Raw genomic sequence first — 22,302 nt, 5'->3', positions numbered from 1 at the left:
AAAGGTTCCATTATATTAGAATTATTAATAAACATTGCTTACACTACAAATTTAGTTGAATTTAGTAAGAATCTTGTATTTAAAATTAATAGCAGTCAGGAGAATTCTTCAAGGTTTTTCTTTTTCAGGCAACTACATATTAAAATCCTTCACTGATTTCTGTGATGATAAAAGGTAACATGGCCTCTATAATTTGAGATGAAACTGACCATGTCCTCCTTCACTTTTTCATGTTCACTATCCCAAGAAGTGTGAAAACACAGTAGTCTTCATCACAACCGGCAACACTTAAAGATAGAGGTATCCAACCCAGTAGACCAGGTTAAACAGCAGGAACGATGTTGGAAAAAAGACTCTGGAATAGGAATCCAGTTCTAAGATGTCTATGTGAATCCGTCCTCTCCTCCATGAGCCAGATTTACATTCTTCATAACAGCAGAAAAAGCTCTGGCAGTCTTTTCCATCCAGACACTCATAGACACAAGTGTCTTCAAATTCTTGCCAGTACATGGCATTGTTCAATGTGATGACTGTAGGCGGTGGTCTTATATCAAGTACAGAATAGTTCTGGGGAGAAGGGGGAGGAAAAAAGAGAAAACATTTGAAAAGCTGCCTTGGATTGTGGACATAGCACTCTGTAAACAGCTGAGGAACAAGCCCATAGATTCTAGAGATTTGTTGAGCATGTGCAACTGACACTTTTGGATTTAGGATCAATGTCACAGCCTTTGCAAATAGGTTTCCATAGAGTAATTTTGATATACAGTCATCAGTTAAATTAATTCTGGGTGTGTATTCTCCACAGATGTTTTCAAGGCATATTATCCATTAGGTACTCAATTTTCATATTTAAAGTATGTGTTTACACTACCAGTATATCACAACATGATCATCAAAATCACCTCTTTCTAAAGTTACAATTAAGAATGGTGTCAAAACTATAGTTAGAGCAGACATATGGGCACATCAGTTATTTTATGGAGCAATCTCATCCATATCAGCAAATAATGCTGCATTAATGCCACCTAAGCTTAGCATGAGTGAGAATAATCACAAAAAATGAAAAAAAAGTCAGCTGAGAGTGACTAGAAAAGAAAGCACAGACTTTCAAATTAACATCACAGGACGCAAACGTATTTTAAGTCTCTTTATAATAATACTCAGAAATCTTCAAGGCTCTATCTTTCTACCTCTGCCTATATGGTAGGGCTCATCTTTCTTCTACCCATTCTCTCCTTAACACTTTGACTTCTACATGGTCCATTTTCTTTTCATGCAGCCCTCTCCTGTAATAACCTCCTTTTTCCGAAGCATCAAATCTCTGCCAGACTCAACTCTTCTACTAAAATCAGTGGAAACACTCTCATTGACCTCTTTGATCTTTAGATCAGGCCCCAAAAGCACATGCCAAAATTCCCAAGGTATACATGAAATAAGTAAATTGTACAGTTTCTCCTTCCTTTTTTTTTCATCTCCCTTATTTCCCTCCTCATAACCTCTTTGGATTTATTAATCTTTAATATTAACCCATCTAATTAAGAATGCAAGTTCCTTGGCATAAGACCTTGTTGTCTCCAGATCACCATGCATATCAGTGTCTATAACAATAATAATATGATACAGGATGGTATCACAGAAAATCCATTTTAGCTCTGCATTAAATACTGTGCTACTAAAACACTATCATAACATTTGACTGCAGCTTTATCAGCTTGCAAACTACCACTTTGGCCTGGATCCACAAAGGAACTTACACATTACAACACCCAATATCACAATGCCTAGCTTGTAGGTGCCTAGAAAATCACAAGAACAAACTGTGATCCACAAAGACGGAGTTAAGTGCTCAGGCTCCATATACAATGAAAAAGGAGAGCTATGCACCTAACAATATGATCCACAAATGCCAGCACATGAGGTGGCGAGCTCCCAGGGCGAGCCAATGAGAGATGTGGATGAAAGAGGTGTGTTCTAAACCCCACCTCTCTCATGGTGATAGATGCTTAAGTCCAGGCCGTAGGGAGGCACCTATTTCTGCTAGGGATCCATGAGCAGCAACCCCTCTCCTGGAGTCAGGCAGCTTAGGCACTTAAGTCATTTCTTGTGAGAATGAGGTAGGTGTTTACCTCATTCTACACAAAACAGGGCAAAGGAAGGATGAGAGGTGATGCCCACCTTATAACTCTTCTCTTAGCCCAGTGACTAAACCACACATCTGGAGACCCACATTCAATTCCCTCCTCTGCCAGAGGGGGAACAGATTTGAACTTGCTTCTCAGGAATATGCCAAATCACTGAGCTATGAGATATGCTGATTGGGTGGGGGGGGATGCCACAAATTCTCCTGCTGACGCTGTTCTACTGTGGATAAATACTTAGCATCGTTGGACCAGACAGAGAGAGCGAGAGCATGCACAATAGCGAGAATGACTCTATTCCAGTGAGAGACCCAGGGTCCAGTCTCCTGCTCCAAGCACTCCTTAATTATTCAAACTCAATCATTCAAAAATGGCTGAAGAAAATAATTTCAGACATGGGATGTACAAAGTTCTCTAGGAGGAAGAGTAACTTTCCAAAAAAGAACAAAAACAAAAACAAAAAACGAGGGGAAAATTTGAATGCAAACTCTATTTAACAGTTTGATAGTTATTAGGATATGTCCCATGATAGTTCTATGAAAACTGTAAATTCTTCATTTTTGTTAGTTTAACTTCATGATATAATTTGTATTCACAGTTTCCATATATTACTTTATAAAGCAGACATGCAAAGTTGCATGGGTAAGAATAGGGCAGGAGGAGATGGCAGTTTTGGCTATCCTAGATCGTTTAGAAAGAGCTTATAGCCAGAGGCATTTATGTTCCTCTCCCAAAGCCAGAAAATAAACTGACCTTTTACCAAAAAAGAAGAAGAGCATTCACAATCAGGCTCAAGCCTGACATTACATTACAGCATATTTCATGAATAATTTCAAACTGATGTCAACAATATGTGCATGCATCCATTTGTTGCTATTGAATAAAATAGTGTACTCACCATCATGTGACCAAAACTGACATCAGGTAGCTCAAATAAAGATAAGAGAATCATTCAGAAGAAAACAAATCTTTACTGCTTTATATTCATCTAGTTTTAATAACGTTTCTTAAAATAACCCTTAACAAAGGCATGAAACTCCCACAGAACCTTTAATCCACCCAGAATTCTTCTTCACCCATTGACTTCATTTATTTAGTAAATAATAGCAAAGCCAGCCTTCATTCTCATGTCACTTAGCAAACTGCCAGATTTTCAGTTAAGACACCTCCCTAGTGTTAGCATTATTTCCTCATCTTGACATATACCCCTTAAACGTGTCCTTCTAATAACTGCCATATTTTCTGCATTCAGCCTTTCCACACTATTATCTTTTCCATTTTCTCAAAGGCAGCTCACTTCTAGCATGCTGTAGAATTACTTTCAGTAGCACCCTTCTCATGTTGCCTTTCATATACAACATACATGTATAAGGACTATTTTAGAAGTTTAATGGAATTTTCATTGAATTGGCTCTTGGCTATCTATTATTCTAGCTTGTACTCATTTTTCCCCTATTAGTCCTTTATTTTACTGTCTTTCCACTTCATGACTTATTTCCTGAATCCTGTCTTCTCCTTCCTTCTTCCTCTTTTCCCTTGACCTCTCTTTAATCCCCTTCTTCTCACCCTCTCTTCTCTCATGTTTCACCTCTTTGATTTCAAATGAACATGTTTCCTTCCCCCAGCCTGAAAAAACAAAACTTCCGTCAACCTCTCTGACTCCTTTTTTCCATTAAATGTTTTGAGTGAGTGAGCTACTTCTACTTCCTCAGTTTCCTCGTCACTAGTTCTATCTTTGATCTCTTGCTTTCTGAATTTGCACTTCACTCCACTGTAATGTCTCATAAAGTGAACAACAACATTCTCCTGGGAAAATATTTAAGAACAGTTTATTTTAGAGTTTTTGGAGGGGACTACTTGTATGTCCCTCTGGCAGGTGCCTTTGCTGCCATGAGTCCAATTGTACTGGGCTCAGAGGGAAACAAACACTCTAAAAATGACCTAAAGCTGTTTTCTGAACTTAAAAATGACCGTTTTAAAGTTTACTATCTCATTTGCTTATAGAGCTAGGAACAAGTTTTGGTTCCCACTGGAGTGGTAGAGACCTGGGAATCAACGCTTCTGAGTAGTATAAAACTCATGTTTCTAGAGATGAAGAGCCATCAGATAACAGACTTAATAGCTGGTGTGTTTATGTATATGGAAAAGCTATTAAAGATGCAGGACTGAACTTTGTCTGACCTGGGCCATGTACGGGTATAATTTTTTGGTGGGAATTTCAGACTGGGGAGAGAGAAGAGGAAGAAGGAATCATTTCGGTGGCAGGTTGGGGTTAAATAAATCCTGGGGAGATAATTTCTTTTGAGGGGCAGGTGATGCAATGAAAAGTGCATGGTAAATTTGTTTGTTAATAGATTTGGCAATTCATACACAGGATATCACTTCTGCCTCCACTCACGTTAACTTCAGCACCATCTCCATGCAGCACTGATGCTCACACTCGTCACACCCACCACTTACTCTCTCTGTCACACCCCCAACCAGGTACACATCCACCTTTCACTCTCTCCACCCTCTGTACATTCATACACACTTCCTATTTATTTTCTGAAGCCCCACTCTTCACTTTCTGCACTCCCATACATATAAACTCACCCACCCTTCATCCTTACTGCAACTCGTCATTCTCTGCTCTTCCTGTGATGTGCCCCAACCCCCCCATTCACCCCTCACATTCTGTTGTATACACCTCTGCTGCACCCTCTCAGTTCCTCATTCCCTCAGCTCAGGGGCCTGTCTCCCTCTTCCCCCACTTTCACTCCTTAAGGCCTTATTCAAAAATCCTTGCAACTGGGGCTGGGCAAGGAATCTATGCTACTTAAGTATCTCTAGATTTTTTTTCAGTGGGGGAGCCACTTTCCTTTCCACTCAGCTGCACAGCTGAAAGGCAGGGAAAGGAATAGAAAGAAGGACTGCAGTTGTGGAAGGTATTGCATTTGGCAGCAGCATGCTTGATGCCTACAGGAACTACTTTCCCACCTGCTTGCTGGAATTGATCAAGAATTAGGGAGGGTCTGGGCAAGGGGGAGTGGGGTGTTACTTTGCAAAAGCATATGGATGGACCATTGCCATGACTGGCTGTGTGAAAGATTCCCTCTCTGTATTATGCTCTGTGCCCTTCATTAGTAATCTTAGGTGACCACATCTTACCGACTTTTTCTTCTTGGTACAGTTTGGCTTCCTGCAGCTTGAGTAGTAGTTCAGGGTTGCATACTCCATCAGAGCAGCAAAGACAAATAAAAAGCATACAGTCACAAACAGATCCATGGCAGTGACGTAGGAGACACGGGGTAAAGACTTTCTTGCAATGGTACTCAATGTTGTCATGGTCAATACAGTGGTAATACCTGCACACAGAAATTGCATTTAAATGTATACATATCATTTCTTAATAGCAAAGCAGAAACTTTGGAAACATACACAAGATAGGGGACTAACATCCCACCAAGCAGTTACAGGAAACTGATCATCCCCATATGATATCAATGGATCACTGAATAGTGGTTAACATAAAACATTGAGTGAAAAATTAAATCCTCAGTAGAGCAGGTAAATAGTTTGCACAAAATATTTCAAACCCAATGAAACATTTGCCTTTGGTATTTTTAATACCCCTCTCCTGAAATTCCTACATTTTTCTTTTTTCAGTGCCCCTCCCTATTCAGTGCCTTTCCCTCCCTATTCCCCTTTTCTTTCTCCTGTTTCAGTGGCAGGTGCGGGGTGAAAGGAGACAGAAAAGTGGGGAAATACCTAAACCTGGAAAAATTAGGGTTTGGGTTTTTCAATTAAAAACTGAAAAATGTTGATGAAAACAAAATTTCACACACAAAGTCAAAAAGCCCTTGTTTGTCAAAGGAAATTTTGATTTTTTTATTATTTTTTTTTGACCAGCTGTAATTGTCAATAAGGATTTAGGCCCTAGTCCTGCAATTGGCAGCTTGCTGGCCAACTGTTGCTTCCATGCACAGCCTCACTAGCTGAGGTCAATATCAATCAACAGCAGCAGCAGTTTGTCCAGATGTTATCAATTTACAGGATTGAGGCCTTACACATTAAAATTCTCTCTCTGACCCCATGTATGTAGCCCGGATGAAAATTGTGGCTTATATGAACTGCTACTGTAATTTGAAGAAAGTGGCCAGTTTAGTTCAGAATCCATTCTTTCAAATATGGTATCTTGGATGGACAGACTAATATTTAATCTAATATGAATGATCTTGATGTAAAATATGCTGAAACCACACAATCTGGTTTGTACTGGAAGTGAAAGCTGTTTGTGTGCATTGTTCAAATCTGGAAGTCGCTCTGCCTGAGAAATAAAGACAATGTTTCCATTTTTGGACTAGTATTGACAATACTTTTTTGGGGGAATCACAAGGCTTTTACAGAAAAATTAAAAATAAGAACTCCGGGATGGCTTGGAAGAATGTAAAGCACCCTTTGAAATACACTCCAAAAGACATGATTTAAAACAGTATAGATATAAACAATGTTAACAACAAAAAGAAGAAGAATGTTTTGCAGCAGCATGCAGCGTTTGAAATATCAGTGGGGTGACAAAACCTATGCTTCACAGTAAAATTACTGCCCACATATAGCACTCTTTTTGATACCGATATAGCAATGTCTATGGATTACATTTACCTAACTTTACTCTTTTCTTCATAAAAAACTGTCGGCACTTGATTTGTAGTGTTTGTTATGGACTAAAGTGATTCACAAGGATCCAGTCCTCTCCCATATCATATTTAAGAGCTATAAAACCACGGGGAGAGCTAGAAGCTGAAGTGCTAGCAGAATGTTTACACCATGCAGCTCTACATCTCCTTTATGTCAAAGGGTAAATAATGCTATCTGTCAGGGGTCTAAAATGTGCCTCTGACATCAGCATCAGGATAAAGAGCAGTTTGCTGAAGCTGAACCAGACAAGCCTGAGGTGATGCTGATGGAAAGAAGGGAGTGCTCTGAGTAATTTTTCTCTTCCATAAGAGCCACTGAACTCAGTGGCTCTCAGACCTTGGAGATACCTAGATACCCAAATAATAATGGAGGCAAAAAACTTCCACTTCTAAAATGTCATGCCTGAACCTATCAGAGACAGATGTGGCCCCAGTAATCCATGCACCCGTAACTCCATGCTCAACTACTATGATTCTCTGTATCAAGGTAGGAAGTCCAATATCCTGAAAAAGCTTCTGCTCCTTCAGAACACAACCACATCCCTGCTCAGCAACACATCACAGCAGAGCTTTGCACTGATTCCCCCATGAACCCACAGCCAGTTCATAGTCTCTGTCTTGATTCACAGAGTTGTTCTTTGCTAACAGGGAGACTCTCTCTCTCTCACTATGGCCTCCAGTGATCAGTCTGTTCTACAGGCACAATGAAATTACAGACAAAAGGGACAATTTGGGACCATGGGAGCTTCGCCCAGACATTGGAACTCCTCATCTAAATGAACGGAAAGTAACTAAGAACCTGGCCACAATCACAGCCTCCATGCAAAATGCATCTCTTTGACTGAGTGTTCTGGCAACAACACTTTTACACTCCCACGGCTCACTCAATCTTTTATTTTATATTAAAAAACCAAACCCCTAAACTACACTTCCTGAAAAAGAAGACAGAGATTTTTGTTCTTAGTCTTGGAGGGTACTTTGTCATAGTTTCAGGATAACTGCACCTGTATTCCCTGTCCATGGTCCCTCAAGGGCTCCCAGACATTACCTCTCCATGGCGGAAACTTGTTTCTCACTCCCTCCTGACACCATGTTTTAAGGCTGCACTGCTCCCTGAACTACACTGCAATATCCCTAGCAAGCAAGTCTGCCTTTGCTTTCTCTCCACGGGCTATGACTAGTGTATTGCCAGCAGATACAAGTTACCACAACTTCTTCTAAGAGAGCACATTTATTCTTAAGGTAAAAGCATTACAGAGAAAACATATAAAAACAATAAACTTTTCTATATGCATGATGAAAGCTTACCAGAGGGCACCCATCGGTCTTATGGGACCCAAGTAGGCCAAGTCCTTCCACCCCTTCTGCAAGGAATGCCCCCCCCACCCTTGGACAGGGGTTCCTGTCCATTTGCTGGATAAGAAAGAAGTCCCTGAGTCAGTTTAAACTCAGGATATTTATCCAAAAGTCCTTCCTTTGACTGTTGTTCTCTGGAGAATCCAGTTTGAACCAGTATATGTGAGCCCTCGCCCACCCTCGCCCCCGGAAGGGGAACTTCTCTGGGAGGGAGGTTTATAAGCTGGCTGATTTGCCTTAATTACCGCCCACTGCTTTTAGTTTCTGGAGGAGTCATGGTACCCCTCCCCCATGGAGTTGAACACAATCATACATAAACCATTCATTTAAATCTATGGACCCCAAAGATAGATATTGCAACTCCATGCAGTATGACACTTGGATACCATACTGATGGGTGCTAGGATCAGAACCTAGTTAGACAGAAGACCATAGTAGGAATAGGCAGGAGCTGGGTCAGAGTTGCAGACGCAGTGGCACTTGAAAGGGCAGCCACAGGGGAAAGTGTGTAGCATCTTTTCACCCCTGGCTTGGGGCTGGATTTCATCTCCACCTTCACAGAGTTCAAATAGTCAGACTTTATGCAAATAAGATGCCATTGCTTAGGGTATGTCTGCACTGGAGCTGGCAGGTGTAAATTCCAGCTTTCGGAGACATACCTGAGTGAGCTCTGATTGAGTTATCACACTAAAAATAGAGTGTAACCAGAGTGATGTGAATGGTGGGAATGGCTACCCTGAGAACAGATACAATAAACAAGCACTGAGAGCTATTTTTGAAGTAATACAAATTTAGTCCAGTCTTTAATTGTGTATAAGCAATAGAAACGCTGTTTTTAAACATGAAAATCTGTTTTATAGTATCACATAGGGAGCAGGAATGGAAAAAAAAGGCATAAAACACTATACATCAACAGTGTATATCTAGATGCCATATACATCAGTAAGAACCAACACCTATTTTTTCCCCAAAATAGTATCTAGATTCTTTACCCTGGCCTCACTGCTGTTCTGTGTGAGATCATTTTTGGGGATGATGTCCAGGAGGCCCTATGATAGATCTCTTATCCTTCCTTCCACCCTGTTCTAAAATTTGCAATGCTCCAAAACTGTCTGTCATATTTCAGCAGACTTTTAAAACCTACCAAAGATCTGAATTTACTGTCAGAGTCATCCTGATCTCATTTCAACAGCTTCATGTCACAGCTGGCATTAACACCCTCAGAGAAGTGTATGTGTTAAAATGTATTTGCTGTCAATGACATCAATACTAAATTTACTATTTTATAAATGAAATAAAACTTTCCAGCAAACTAAGATAGCTCAGGGGATTCACAATGGGTGAAAAATGTTTTACCTTTAGGTCATTGGTATGACTGAATCATGATCAATACTTACATTAATATTTTACCATCCAATAGCTGCTTACAGGACTTCACTATGCAAAGAAAATTAGTGGTCTGAATCTGGCAGTCTTAGAGGACACCTGGATTACATGGTTAGAGAGGCTCAATTACCCTCTTACATCTAAGGGTACCTTCCGCCAGGCAGGAGTAATGGCACGTTGAGGACATACTACTGATGCCCAAGCTGTAGCTAGTTTGTAGATACGGATTTCATTTTCTCCATCTTCCAATCTCAGCACCTTTCATGAGCACTAAATTCATTTTCAAAATGTAAGTGACTGAAGGATGGAATTGAAAGGAAAATGATGTGAGTTTTTATTAAGTGCCATCGTCGGGCTTGACAACTGCTGTCTTTTTGACACTTGCAATTTCAGATGCTATATGGTAACAATCATAATGGTATCAGATAATGGTATGTGCTAACACACCATATATATATATATAAATCTTTTATATATATAAAAAGAAGGCAGTTTGCTGAAAGCTTCAGTTAAATTAAACCCTCTGAATTTCAAGAAAAACACCCCCATAGTTTACCCAGTATAATTTTTCTTCTCTTCAAACGCCTGCCAACATATCTAGATTGGTAGCTTTGGAAGAAGGTAATTTTCATAGTTAATGAGAAGTAGAAATACTAGAAAGCAGTTCCAGCTCTGTAAAGGGAGGCATTTACACAAGGAGGGAGCATAGTCTAGTGATTAGAACACATAACTGAAAGTCAGGACTCGTGCATTCTCTGCCCATCTCTGACACTGACTCAGTGTGATGTGAGGGTAACTTCATCTCTCTGTTCCTCATCCGTTGGTTTGTAAAGCAGGGAAAATGATACCCATCTTTCTAAAAAGAAACCCCAACACTTTGAGATCTTCATATTCAGGTGCTAGTGTTTGTGTATGCGCCATAATAGGGATTATTACTACAGTTCTATTGTCCTCTCAGAACCAAATATCCCCTATTTCATTATTTTAGTATATAAGTAGCTTATTACTGATAACTGTGCAGAAGGGGGGTAAAGCCTTTATTTCATACAACCCAGAGCAGTTGCCAATAGCTCAGCACATTACTCATTAATTTCAGGGAGTGAAATTTTTTCCCTGACGTAATGCCATTTAAGTCAATGAAGTTACACTGGGGGCAAATTTGCCCCCTTCCCCGAGTCTATAAATAATTTTGACTGATTAGCACTAATGATCTAGAAAACCCAGGATTATTTCAGTGAGTAGCCGTTAGCTGTGTTACACACAAATGCACACAACTATTTTTAGAAGCGGGTACAATGTATGCTACTTTTCAATTCAGACAGATTTCTTGTTCAAATTATGTAAGTGCACTAAAGCAAATAAAGAGCACTAATGTGGCTATTCTGAAGATTTACAGTAAACTGACCATTGGGAGACATTTGGGCTCTAATGGTGCACAAAGACATATGTCCCACCTATGCACTACTTTCTAGTCGCTTTTTGTAGTTTATATTTTTTAAAAAAGAAAAGGAGGACTTGTGGCACCTTAGAGACTAACAAATTTATTTGAGCATAAGCTTTTGTGAGCTACAGCTGAATGCATTCACTGAATGCATCCGATGAAATGAGCTGTAGCTCATGAAAGCTTATGCTCAAATAAAATTGTTAGTCTCTAAGATGCCACAAGTACTCCTTTTTTTTTTGCGAATATAGACTAACACGGCTGCTACTCTGAAACCTTTATATTTTTAGACCAGTAACTAAAGGTTTAATTATTTCTCAGAGTGTATCTAAATGGATTTCTCTGGAGTCTATCTAACCAAAAGGAGTTGGGCACCTAATACATCTAGACTGCTTGGAAAACTTTAGCTTAGTTTCTAATTTGACACCCACCCATTGCTATCAGAATGTCTTGTTCCTATTGGATAGTGGTTTTCAGGAAAATTCAAAGACAATACATTGGTGTGACTAAAATTCTAACCTTCACTCTTGTCTAATTAGTTTGGAAATGGACCTGTGCAGTATAAGTACAGGAAGCTTTCTGAGAGATAGCACAAAGCAAGCTGTTTCTAGTAAGAGAAAGCACTTGACGCTTTTTTTCTCCTAGTTTGTTGTTTTTAATGAAAATCAGGCATTGTGAAACATTATCCAGATGGGTGATTTGTGATTCTTCAGTACACAATATTGTCTCACACGTTTATTGACACACTGTGGTTAATCTTTCCTTGTCTCTATTAATACACTAATTTAAGAGAATTGCATTAGTACTCTAAGGCCTGATTCTCATTTACACTAAGGCATCCTTATACCCCACTGGCAGTTGAAAATCGTCTTAAAATGGGTGTAGATTTTAAAGCCCCTTTCTACTGCTAGAGTAACAATGTAGAGGCACAGTACTGTAAATAAGAATCAGGCCTCTAGTCTTTTGTTTTTGGAAAATGGAGTTCAAATGATGCATATCTGGAATTCTGAAGGACATTTATAGTATATAGCTGTTCAATTCAAAGCTTACCAATGCAACACTCAGCAGGATTCGGAGCGTTACACGCAAGAAAATCAGAGCACATTTGTCAAAAGGTTTGCTAAGGTTTGTGAATTTCTGGAGTGGAGTTGGGACATTTATGATTTTGTGTTGAGCTCATGGGAAGTGATTTTTTAGTGTTGCGTTATTTGTTTTTAATTAACTAATGTATGCTCTCAGCAGTCTTATTGCAAGTTCTCCCAACTCTCTTCCCGTTACTGCTCCTGTTGCATATCTCCATCATAATGAACCATCTATGAGCTGAAGAGATGTTCCCTGTCATTCACTAAGAATAAAGGCTCATTTAGCCCTGTAGCAAGATGGGCTGTGTACTTACAGCAGGAACAGCTGACATTTGGATTCATTGCTGAAACAAAGTGGTAGCTAGTGGAAAGCCTATACTTAAAACATATTTTTAGTAACATATTTCTGCTGTCATTCATCATGATGAGCTGGACCATCATTTTAAGATGTCAGTTTTGCTTATTTATGTGATGCAGAATGGTTCAAGCCAGGTGCTGACAAACCTTAATAAATGGCTGCACAGCAACATAGGCATACATCCCATGCCTCACTGAGTTATGGACTTTGCTAAAATTTTCAAACATGCTTAAGGGATTTAGTAGCCCAATACCTTCTGGTGAGATTTAAGCTCCTAAATCCCTTAAGCACATTTGAAATTTTCATCTTTATGCCTACAGCATATTTATGCCTACAGCATATGCCTTCCAGCAAATTTCTGGAAGCTACATCGCTCAGGAGGTAGGTGGCTGCCCTGGTTCACTCATGTGCTGGAAGAAATGATAATGCTGGACTGAGGCATTCTGAACAGCCAATAAATGTTGCAGTCTTGAACTAAATGGCTTCCTGTTGTGACTTTGGGAGAGAACAAACTGGAGGGTATGAGGAATTCCTCAAAGAGTCTAGCTCCCCAGTGTGATCTTAGTAAGATAGCTTGCAGAAACAGGTTGAGATAAGGACTCATGATCATTTTCAGTTCAAGAAGTCATTTTAAAATATTTTTTCCTGTATAGAAAAGGAGCAGATGGTGATAACCCATGCATAGCTGCTAGGAGGGCCAGAAAGCTTTGTGAAAAAGGCCTCCCCCTGTTATAGGAGTCCTCCCGCCCCCGCAACAGAAGTCCCTGTTCATTCCTAGGGAACTACTCAGCCAAAAGGGGATAATGAGACCACAGCCCTGATCCTCCTCCATCTGCCATCCCCCACCTCCGGTATTTTCTCTAAAGGGAGAGGCTATTTGTGTCAGCATAAGAGTTGTGCAAAGTGAGTGCCCCATTGGGTGCAGAGCAGCTCTTGGAAAGATTATGCTTCCTTGAGGCAAAATCTCCCATGTGCTATTTCTGGGATGGGCACACTGACCAGGGTTCTGGCATACCAGCCACAATGGAGCCCCAAGTGTCTTTCCTTTTGTTTTAATGTGTACGTAGTTAATCTCCTGTTACAACCCCGCCCCTGCGTTCCTGATACTTGCACAACCTGCAGTGTTTGTGTTAGACCTTGAAAATTCTGCCCAATTATTTTTAACAGAGCCTAAAGTTAAGCACCTAAATCCACACTTTGACACGTATATAAGCGACCTGATTTTCAGAGCTGCTAGAGAGCTGCCAGCACCTCCGAAAAACAGGACTCTTATTTATGTACCTAGCTCTAGGAACTCAAGCATCATCATTTTGGACAATTTTCTTCTTATTCCATCAACATTTGTCTGTCTATAACTATAACATAAGGAACAGCAGCTTAAGGACGGAAGGAAGGAAGCAGTCTACTGTGCCAATCATTCAAAAATCCGACTAGAGAAACCACAGAAGGATTAGGGAGGCAATCATTTATTTTGAGCTATTATGCAAGCAAAACAAGTGGCAGAGTCATTCATTTTTAATTGTCACTTTAAAACTCAAATACCAAATTCCCTTGTCACAACTGGCTTTTGGGTCTGTAGGAACTGGCTGTGACGATGTACAGTATATATCTAGTGCCCAGAGACATTGGTTTTCTAATCGGAAAGGAGATGAAATTTTCAAATGGTAAAGCAGGTAAAGCAGGTAAAGCAGACATAGAACAGAAAGAATTAAGACCTTACCTAGTGCTGTTCTTGCTGGTGTGGCATCTTTTTTAATCCAGAACGATACCCAGGATAACACAACTGTTAAGATGCAGGGTATGTATGTTTGAATAGTGAAGTATCCCATTCTTCTACTTAAATCGAAGTATATAGTCATGACTATGTAATCACCTGCAACAACAGGAAAGAAGCCAAAAAGGATATTGTGATGAACTTCCGTTACTCATTCGCCTCACTGGTAATCTTTAGAGCAAGTATTGTTTCAAATATGCAGTGTATGAAATATTTCCTTGTGTTCTGAGACCATCTGTGCAAAAAAGCCCAGGCACAATGCAGCTGAATTAAAGCTTTCTTACTCAGAACTTCCTGTGTTTTATCCCTTTGATAGAAATTTCAATGTTTCTGGACAGCTGGTGTGAGGCGGGGAGTGGACACAAGGTTCTTCCTCTCACCTGAGCTTGACTAATGGGTTTTCCCGAGGCCTCTCTGCTTCCTGAGGCTGGAACTTCAGAATGATTCCATGGCAAGTATCACTAGGCTACCAACTTCCGACAAACTTGCAGTGGCCATTTCACCTTCCCTCTGCCTTCCCTCCTATGGATGCACCTTCCCTTCCAAACACCTGATTCTGGATTTGATCGGCTTCACCTTTTCCCCCTAGAACCATAATGCTGCTCTACACCAGCTGCTAGGGGTCCTTATGCAAGATGAAGCACACAAACTTTCCCCATAAACTGAGAACTTGTTCACAGACATTGAAAGCTCAATGTGGGAAAGCCTTAATTAGCCTCAAATCAAGTTTTCTATCACACAGTAACAAGACAAAGTATAGCATCCTCTCTCGAGGCCTCTTAACAATATTTTCTATGTTCTTTGTGATTGGTAACATTTCAGTATTCTTTAGTACCAAATGTATTATTAAATAGTTGGCATAAAATGTTCCCTTGTGTCAGTAAAGTACATACCACCACCATTTGTAAATTTCGTTTTCTGTCTATCTAGGGTTTTATGTTGTACCCCTCAGCTCAGTGGTGTCCAAATTATATCAGAAATACAGCTCTGTAAGCAAGAATTAAAAGAACAAAAATTAGCATACCATAGTATTTTGCAGAGTGCTGTGCCTACAGTGCAGTGCGTAGGTATGTGTCTTGTCTTTGAGAAGGTATAAAACAGTGTGGGTTTTCTGATTTATGTATGTAAACCACCCTAGCCTGTGGAGAGCTCTTCTGCTCCCAACCTATAGAAGATAAAATTCTCTGTGATTATCAGGCCCTAAGGAGTTCTACGTGAAAGCAATAATGATTGTGTGATCTTATTTGTTATTGAACTGGGATCTGTGAGGTCTGAGAACAGAATATGATGTAAGTACACGACTGAGTTTATTGATACATGTGCATAACTCTCAATAATTGACACTGGGAAGAGTATAACCCTATGTCTATGTTTACTGGTTTACTATACAGCACCTCAGCTTTTATTTCTGCGTTCTTTAAGTAGCTTTAAAAGTCCTTTTGTGATTATTATTGCTACAGATGTGGTTTGATGAGGTCATGATGTAACACTGACAGACCCTGGTTGTCGGCAGGTGGTATAGAACCTGGGACTTCTGGAACTAAATGCATGAGCCTCAAGCCATATGGCTCTAGCTAATGCTGTAGAGCAGACTCATTAATCTCTCTCTCTCTAGGTCGTCTTGGTGCCACTAGATGGGACAGAACCCACACACCTGCTGGGTTACAATAACAGACAGGGCATAAACTTGCTTGGACCTCTTCTCCAATCACCTGGCAGACAATATGTACAGTAATCAGCACCCTGCTTTTCCAGCAGAAAGAACTGTATTTCTACTTTAGGGTTAGAAGAATCTCCAAGTATCTAAACGGCTGCCATTTTTAAGGGCTCCCCCAAAATTGCTCACAAAATCCCTGTCACACAGAAAAAAGTACATTGAAAGCTGCAGTTCCTCTTCAAAATGGATCATTATTGGTTGGGTGCCGTCAGCGTTCTTAGTGCTGCACAGAACCATGCAGGGGAGAAAATATTTGTTCCCAAAGGGCTTATAGTCAACAATGATTGTCATTAAGTAGTTACCCCTTGCCAATTAATTTCACAGAGTGATCGTACAATTATGTCTTCTAGATACAGAGAAAAAAAACTATAGTGATTTCAGATACTGCTACATAGTAACATAGTAACCCTGATATTCTATGATTTTCTTAGCTCTCATATACCCATTTTAATTCATAGATCTCTTCTAAAGGATGGTAAGTATCGTAATTGCATTTTGCAGAACAGCAGTCAGATGTTTAAAGGTATTTAAAGGTGCCTAAAGACCTAAAGAATATTTGAGTGTCGCCCAGTATGAAATTCATGAATGGCTGGGAGAGCATTCATGTAATATAGCTGGGAGTGATTTTACATGCTAATGGCTGTGTGTGGGCAGGCCAGGTATGGCTGCTTTGGCAGCAAAGCCATGTAAAAGGCAACCCAGGCTAGAGAGTTCAGGGGACACAACTGTTCAACAGTCCAGATTGTAGGCTGGAGAATGTCAGAATATGATGCTATAGACAAAGTAAAAGAAAACCCAAATCTAGGTACCAGATTTATTACCACAACATTAGCAGTGTGTCAACTTTCATATCTTCCTCATACCACACAACATTTCTCATAGTGAGGAATGGCGATCAAGCCATGCAGGCAATTGCAGTCGGGACGCTCTGGAGCCTTCATTGTATGTAAATTTGTGTCCAGGACACATTCTCCCCCATTTGTTTAATTACACAAACATTTGACTAACAAGTGGTGCACCAAGGATCACCCCTCTGAATCTCCCCTCACACAAGTGAGAATCAGGAGTACCTTAGCTTCGCCAAAGTCCGTGGAGTTACACAAGTGTGAAACTCATGTGAGAAGAGATCTAGCCCCTGAGATTCTAAAGTAAGGCTAGGCAGTGCACTGTTTGGACACTATTAAAGCCGCTGGCATGGGGAGGAAATCATCTCTGCATTAAAAAAGCTGGAAGCACTTATGTCCCTCATGTTGGCACTATCGTGGTAAGTAAAAGCTGCGTGCTGGCCCAAGGCTTTTAAAAACTACTGTAGATTGCAGTATGCATCTAAATTGCATTTTAGATTTTCCTTTAACCTTGGTCAGACCATCTCCTTTTGCATGACCTCAATTTGTCACTCAGCCTGCTGAATAGCTGCATCAGTCTCTAGTTATCTAAAATGTCTTGGTGGTGGTTTTTGTGAGTGTGTATAGCAGTAGCATGCACATGCCACATTGCACACAGTACAGTTTTACAGCTACTTATTTAAAGTACATGAACCATCAATAATCAAAATCACACAGCTTCTATTCTAAAGGATTACAGAAATGTCAAAGGAAGAGGTATGAGTCTTACATTAACAATCCAAAATATAAAATTATTCTCTTCATTCTGCATTGTGGGACATAGTTGTATATGGTACATTAGTTCTGAAGAAATCCCACTGACATCAATGCAATTTCCAGATGAGGAACAAATACAGAACATGCAACACAGATCTACAAAGCAGATTTCAGAGGAAAACCCTGCTTTAAGATAAAAATAACGGATATAATGGGCTTAAAAAAACATAAGTAATCTAATTGCAAAAATGGAGACCACATGGAAACCAAAGAAATCTCCAGTTTGGAACTAAGAAAATAGTTTTAGTTATCAACAACTTAAATAATTTCTCAGGAAACTTACTTAAAAGTTTAACTAAACAATGAGCCAAGTTCATTGAAATAATGAAAATTGCCTGGAGGCAAAATAATCCACCACAGGTTTTATGTAACAAGAAAAAGTGTATCTTAAGGCAACAAATCTTTTAAAGTAATCAAAATAGAGAGGCAACATTTCTCATGAAACCCGGATGACTGTTGTCTGTGACCTAAAATACCCTTATTAATTTTAGTTTATAATTTGAAAATAGGATCCTGGGTGGAAAAATAATGATTTTCTATGGATTCAGAACCTGGGGTTTTAATGAATGGTGCTAAGCAGCAGCATAATATCATTTTCTGCTAAAGACTGAGGAAGGCTTGAGTGAACTGCCAAAAGTTTTCCTATATCACATTAAAACTCAACTTCCTTAAGGCTGAAATCTTTGAGTAGCACAGAACTGGAAGTTGTATTTTTAAATAAATCTTTTTACAGTATAACCACATTAATGTACATTGCATAGTAATTAATATCTTCAAATTAGACCATAAGTTCACTCTACTACATTTATTTCACCATCTTACCCCTCATCGCCAATAATTCTACTGTTATACTCTATGGCTAAAATGGATGGTGAGCCCATTAGTCTTACTAAAAGTTAAATGAAGACTGATTTTAGTGATGTGTAATATGAAACTACCATGTACCAACTTGACAATATTCTGGTTTACTGTATCTTTAGTATGTGAAAGAAGACAAGACTCTTGTTCTTCTCCACCTGAAATGGAGAATAATAAAGAGTGTCAGAGTTCACCTGTGACATTAGTGAGTGTGATTGTGAGAATAAAATATAAAGATGACTAGCAGCATGCTAGGAATATATTACTATAGACCTGTGGGACTCAAAGAGAGCTCATAGGGGTAACTCATTTAACATGTTTGTTTTTTATAATATTTCACAAAATCTACTTAATACCGGATGGGTAAATTTCCCCCATCCTCCAAGTTTCAATCTCTTTTCCATGTCTGAACCCAACATCATCCTCCCCCCACCCCACTCCTCTTTTTTCCCTTCCACCCAACCTTGTCTGACACCTTTTGCTCCCAAAGCCCTCCCCTGTCATTCCTTTATTGATCTCTGACCAAGTCTGCTGTGCTGTCCTAGTAAGTTGAACAACTCTTACTGGGCTGGGTACTCTCTACCTTCCATAGTCTGGAGCACCCCGAGTCAGAAGCACCTCAGATTGCGATGCACATCTCTGATCTGAAAACAACCAGCCCAGTTCACAGGACACTAACCAAGTTAGGATTTCTTTAAGTATCGTTCACCTGTTATTGATGCCACTTCCGCAGTTGACTTGTCTATCCAATTGCTATGATGTGCTGAAATGATTTTGCCAGATGCTGCCCTCTTACTCCATCAGGGAGAGGAAGACCTACCTTTGGAATATCCAAAAATTGAGCACAATTGTGGATGAGACAGTCTGGCAGCAGTGACTCTAGAAAGAGGTTCTCTTATTTAAAATAAAAATAATGATAAAAATAGGACATTGTAAATGCTTCTTGGAGATGCAGAGAAGATGAAAGGTAGGGGAATAAATGTCCCTGTCTCCCTTAAAATCTTGATAACCAAAGAAAATGTACTAGAGCTTATGCAATCTTTTATTCTGACTCTTCCAGAACATGTTTTTCCATGTGTATTACTAGTGCTCATCGCCATGGAACAATCTTTGATCTCAAGCACTCTAGGATGAATGCTCCCAAGGCCTAGAAAAAATAAAAAGACTGAGGTCACCCTGCTACTTAGGTTTTTTTCTCAGATGGCTACACATTGCTCTGATGACAAGGTTTCTCCAGTGTGAGAAACGGTGTGCATGTTCCCACAGGTGCACACACACAAGAGCAGACAGGCACATTTGCACACATTCCAACATGTAAATGTACTAATTCTGAAGTATTATATTACAGGTAACTTGTGTGCATGATATGTTAAATAACCGTCTCTATGTGTCTCCAGGGGTGGCTTTTAGTATCATTTGTATTATCATAGTGTTGTAGCTTAAGAGCCTCAATCTTGGACTAGGATTCCATTGTGGCAGGCGTTATGCAAACACAACAAAAAGATGATGCCAGCCCTTAGGAACATACAATCTAGATTAATAATTGCTCTAGGCATGGACAATGTATGTATGCACTCTGCACAGGCCAGAGGCTGCTGTCTTAAGTAATATTGAGTATGCATTTTTCCTTATGAAATACAGTGAGCCCATTAATTGCAAATGGCTAGCAGTAGTAGTGATTGTGTTGTTATTACATAAGTTATAGGTCTTTTTTTTATTACTCAGAGCCATATATAATATGGGGGTGGGGGAGACAAGCAAATTCCAAAAGAATCAGTTTTCATAATAGGAACGTTGAGGGTTGTTTTAAAGAATATAATAAAAAAAGACACATGCGTAAATAAAAGGGATTAATGTAAGGGGATTAATATTAAGGACCAACTCCTGGTCTCATTGATGCCAATGGAAGATTTGTCTTTGACTTAAGTAGGACCAGGATTTGGCCCTAAATTATAACTCATAACTGAACTGTCTCTTATTTAAATGTTTGCCATTGTAAAGATATTATTTTCTTTGTGTAACAACATTAAGAAGTATAACATTTGGGAACATATTTTCACTGAAGCTATCTGTTGTTTATTTACTGAGTCAGCAACAGGTAATTTACATTTGACGTTATTTGCTCTTCCGTAGCCAATAACCTTTCAGTTTCTTTGATGGAACTAGCATTTTCAAGAGCCCAATAAAATGTCAAAGTTTTGTTGAATGACATTGTGTCTGTTTTGAAAATCTGATAACTAGTATGTATTTACATTTATTTCATCCTATGATTTTGAATGGTAGTGTTAAGCTTGGAAACATTTATGAAATGTGTTAGAGGTCTAAATTATTCATATTGGCCAATTTTTAGAATTATTGACATACGTGTATGAAATAAAATGTTTAAAAATGAACCTTTTTCAATAGTTTAAATAACTGTGTGAAACCGAAAAGCCGGTAATTATCATGTCCGAAAGAACTCATTATGTACTGAACCCCCTACATTTTAAAGTAGTTGATTTGAAATGTGGTTGCACATATTCTACAGTCTTCAGTTACACTACACAACTTATGTTAAGTCCCCTTTAGCTCTTTGAGAGTACAGGGGAGATAGACCAACATCTGTGTATATAGCTGCGTACAAGAAGGCAACCCCAAAGATATAAACTCCCAAACAATAAAGCCTGAGTTACTAAGGTGATTTGTTTGAGCAATTAAAAAGAGTTTGATCGTTATAATGATAGCTTTATTCTGAAAACCTAAGTGCTCTTTGTTTGCAGCACTACTATAGAGCATAATGCTTCCCCTCAAAATAGGCCATGTGAAGTTACAGCATCCTACTCATCCAAGCACTGCTGCCAACATCAGAATTGCTTTTAGATCATGTCTAGCCATAATGACATTTTCATTTCAGAGCAGAAAATGGCATTTTGTATGTTCTTTCAAATATGGAATTAATGAAAATGATTGATTTTTCGTTTTATTATTGCAAGGTACAAATAATATTGAGCAGTCCTCACAAAAAATGTAGGTTCATCAAACCAAGCAATACAAATGAAAACATATAATACCACAAGCAGAAATTCCGTCCATGATTACAAGTCTAGTTCAATTTCTGACTGAACAATAGAAAAGCTACACATATAACCTCTATCACCTAGAATGCATTTAGCGCATCAAGCAGAAAGTAAATCAATGTCCAAATATTGTAGATCATGAATGATCTATTACTCTTTATTCATAGAGAAAATATCACTAAGTATCACAATTAGGCTCCTCTTTTGTTCCTAAGAAAAGATTAATAATATCCAATGTAGTCTGAATAATAATAAATTACCATATGCCACTGCTGTGTCTGTGAAGATGAGACCAGAAGACCCTAAAATATGAATTATTTTTATAGGGTTATATAGCATTGCAAGGGTTATTGGCTGGGAGCACAATAATGCTTTTAGAACAAAACATTTTCCACACTCTTTGAAGTATAGAATTCAGCAGGAGTAATGAGCAGACACTAAGGTAATGCTTCTCAAACTCATTTTGCTGTTAATAATTGTCCAAACATGCCTGGAGAGCCACAGTTTAATGTCACCTGTTAGGCAGTGCTGATCACATCCTACTTATATATAGTACTAAGACTTTTAATGACACGATCCATTGACAATTGACAATATTGCTTGGGGCAGGGGGCCTGCCCTCTTTGTTTTTAATAATGTTTGGCATAGTCTCACATGCTTTAATGTCCACACTTTTATTATTCAGAATTTCATTTAGACTGATACAATTAAAACTGGAAATGGAATCTAAATTACTTTGAATTTTAGAACAGTTCAGGTTTCAATAATTGGACCTAAACCTGCCTTGCTAGTGTTG

At 39.1% G+C, this 22,302-nt stretch overlaps 1 protein-coding gene across 1 annotated transcript in view; it reads right to left on the bottom strand.

The window, feature by feature from the left end:
- Positions 1–244: 244 nt before the first annotated feature.
- Positions 245–22,302, bottom strand: part of GABRG3 (gamma-aminobutyric acid type A receptor subunit gamma3) — a 527,538-nt gene continuing 505,480 nt past the window's right edge. The window contains exons 7-10 of the mRNA XM_073353127.1: positions 14,161–14,313; positions 5,289–5,485; positions 3,037–3,066; positions 245–567 (exon numbers count right to left, since the gene is read on the bottom strand). Coding sequence (XP_073209228.1) covers positions 289–567; positions 3,037–3,066; positions 5,289–5,485; positions 14,161–14,313 — 659 coding nt within the window. The 3' untranslated portion in view covers positions 245–288. The remainder of the gene's footprint in view (positions 568–3,036; positions 3,067–5,288; positions 5,486–14,160; positions 14,314–22,302) is intronic.

The sequence above is a fragment of the Lepidochelys kempii genome, chromosome 1 (genome assembly GCF_965140265.1).
Source record: "Lepidochelys kempii isolate rLepKem1 chromosome 1, rLepKem1.hap2, whole genome shotgun sequence".
Lineage (NCBI taxonomy): Eukaryota > Metazoa > Chordata > Testudines > Cheloniidae > Lepidochelys > Lepidochelys kempii.
The sequence above is the reverse complement of the archived record's forward strand: the minus strand, read 5'-3'. Positions and strand labels throughout refer to the sequence as shown.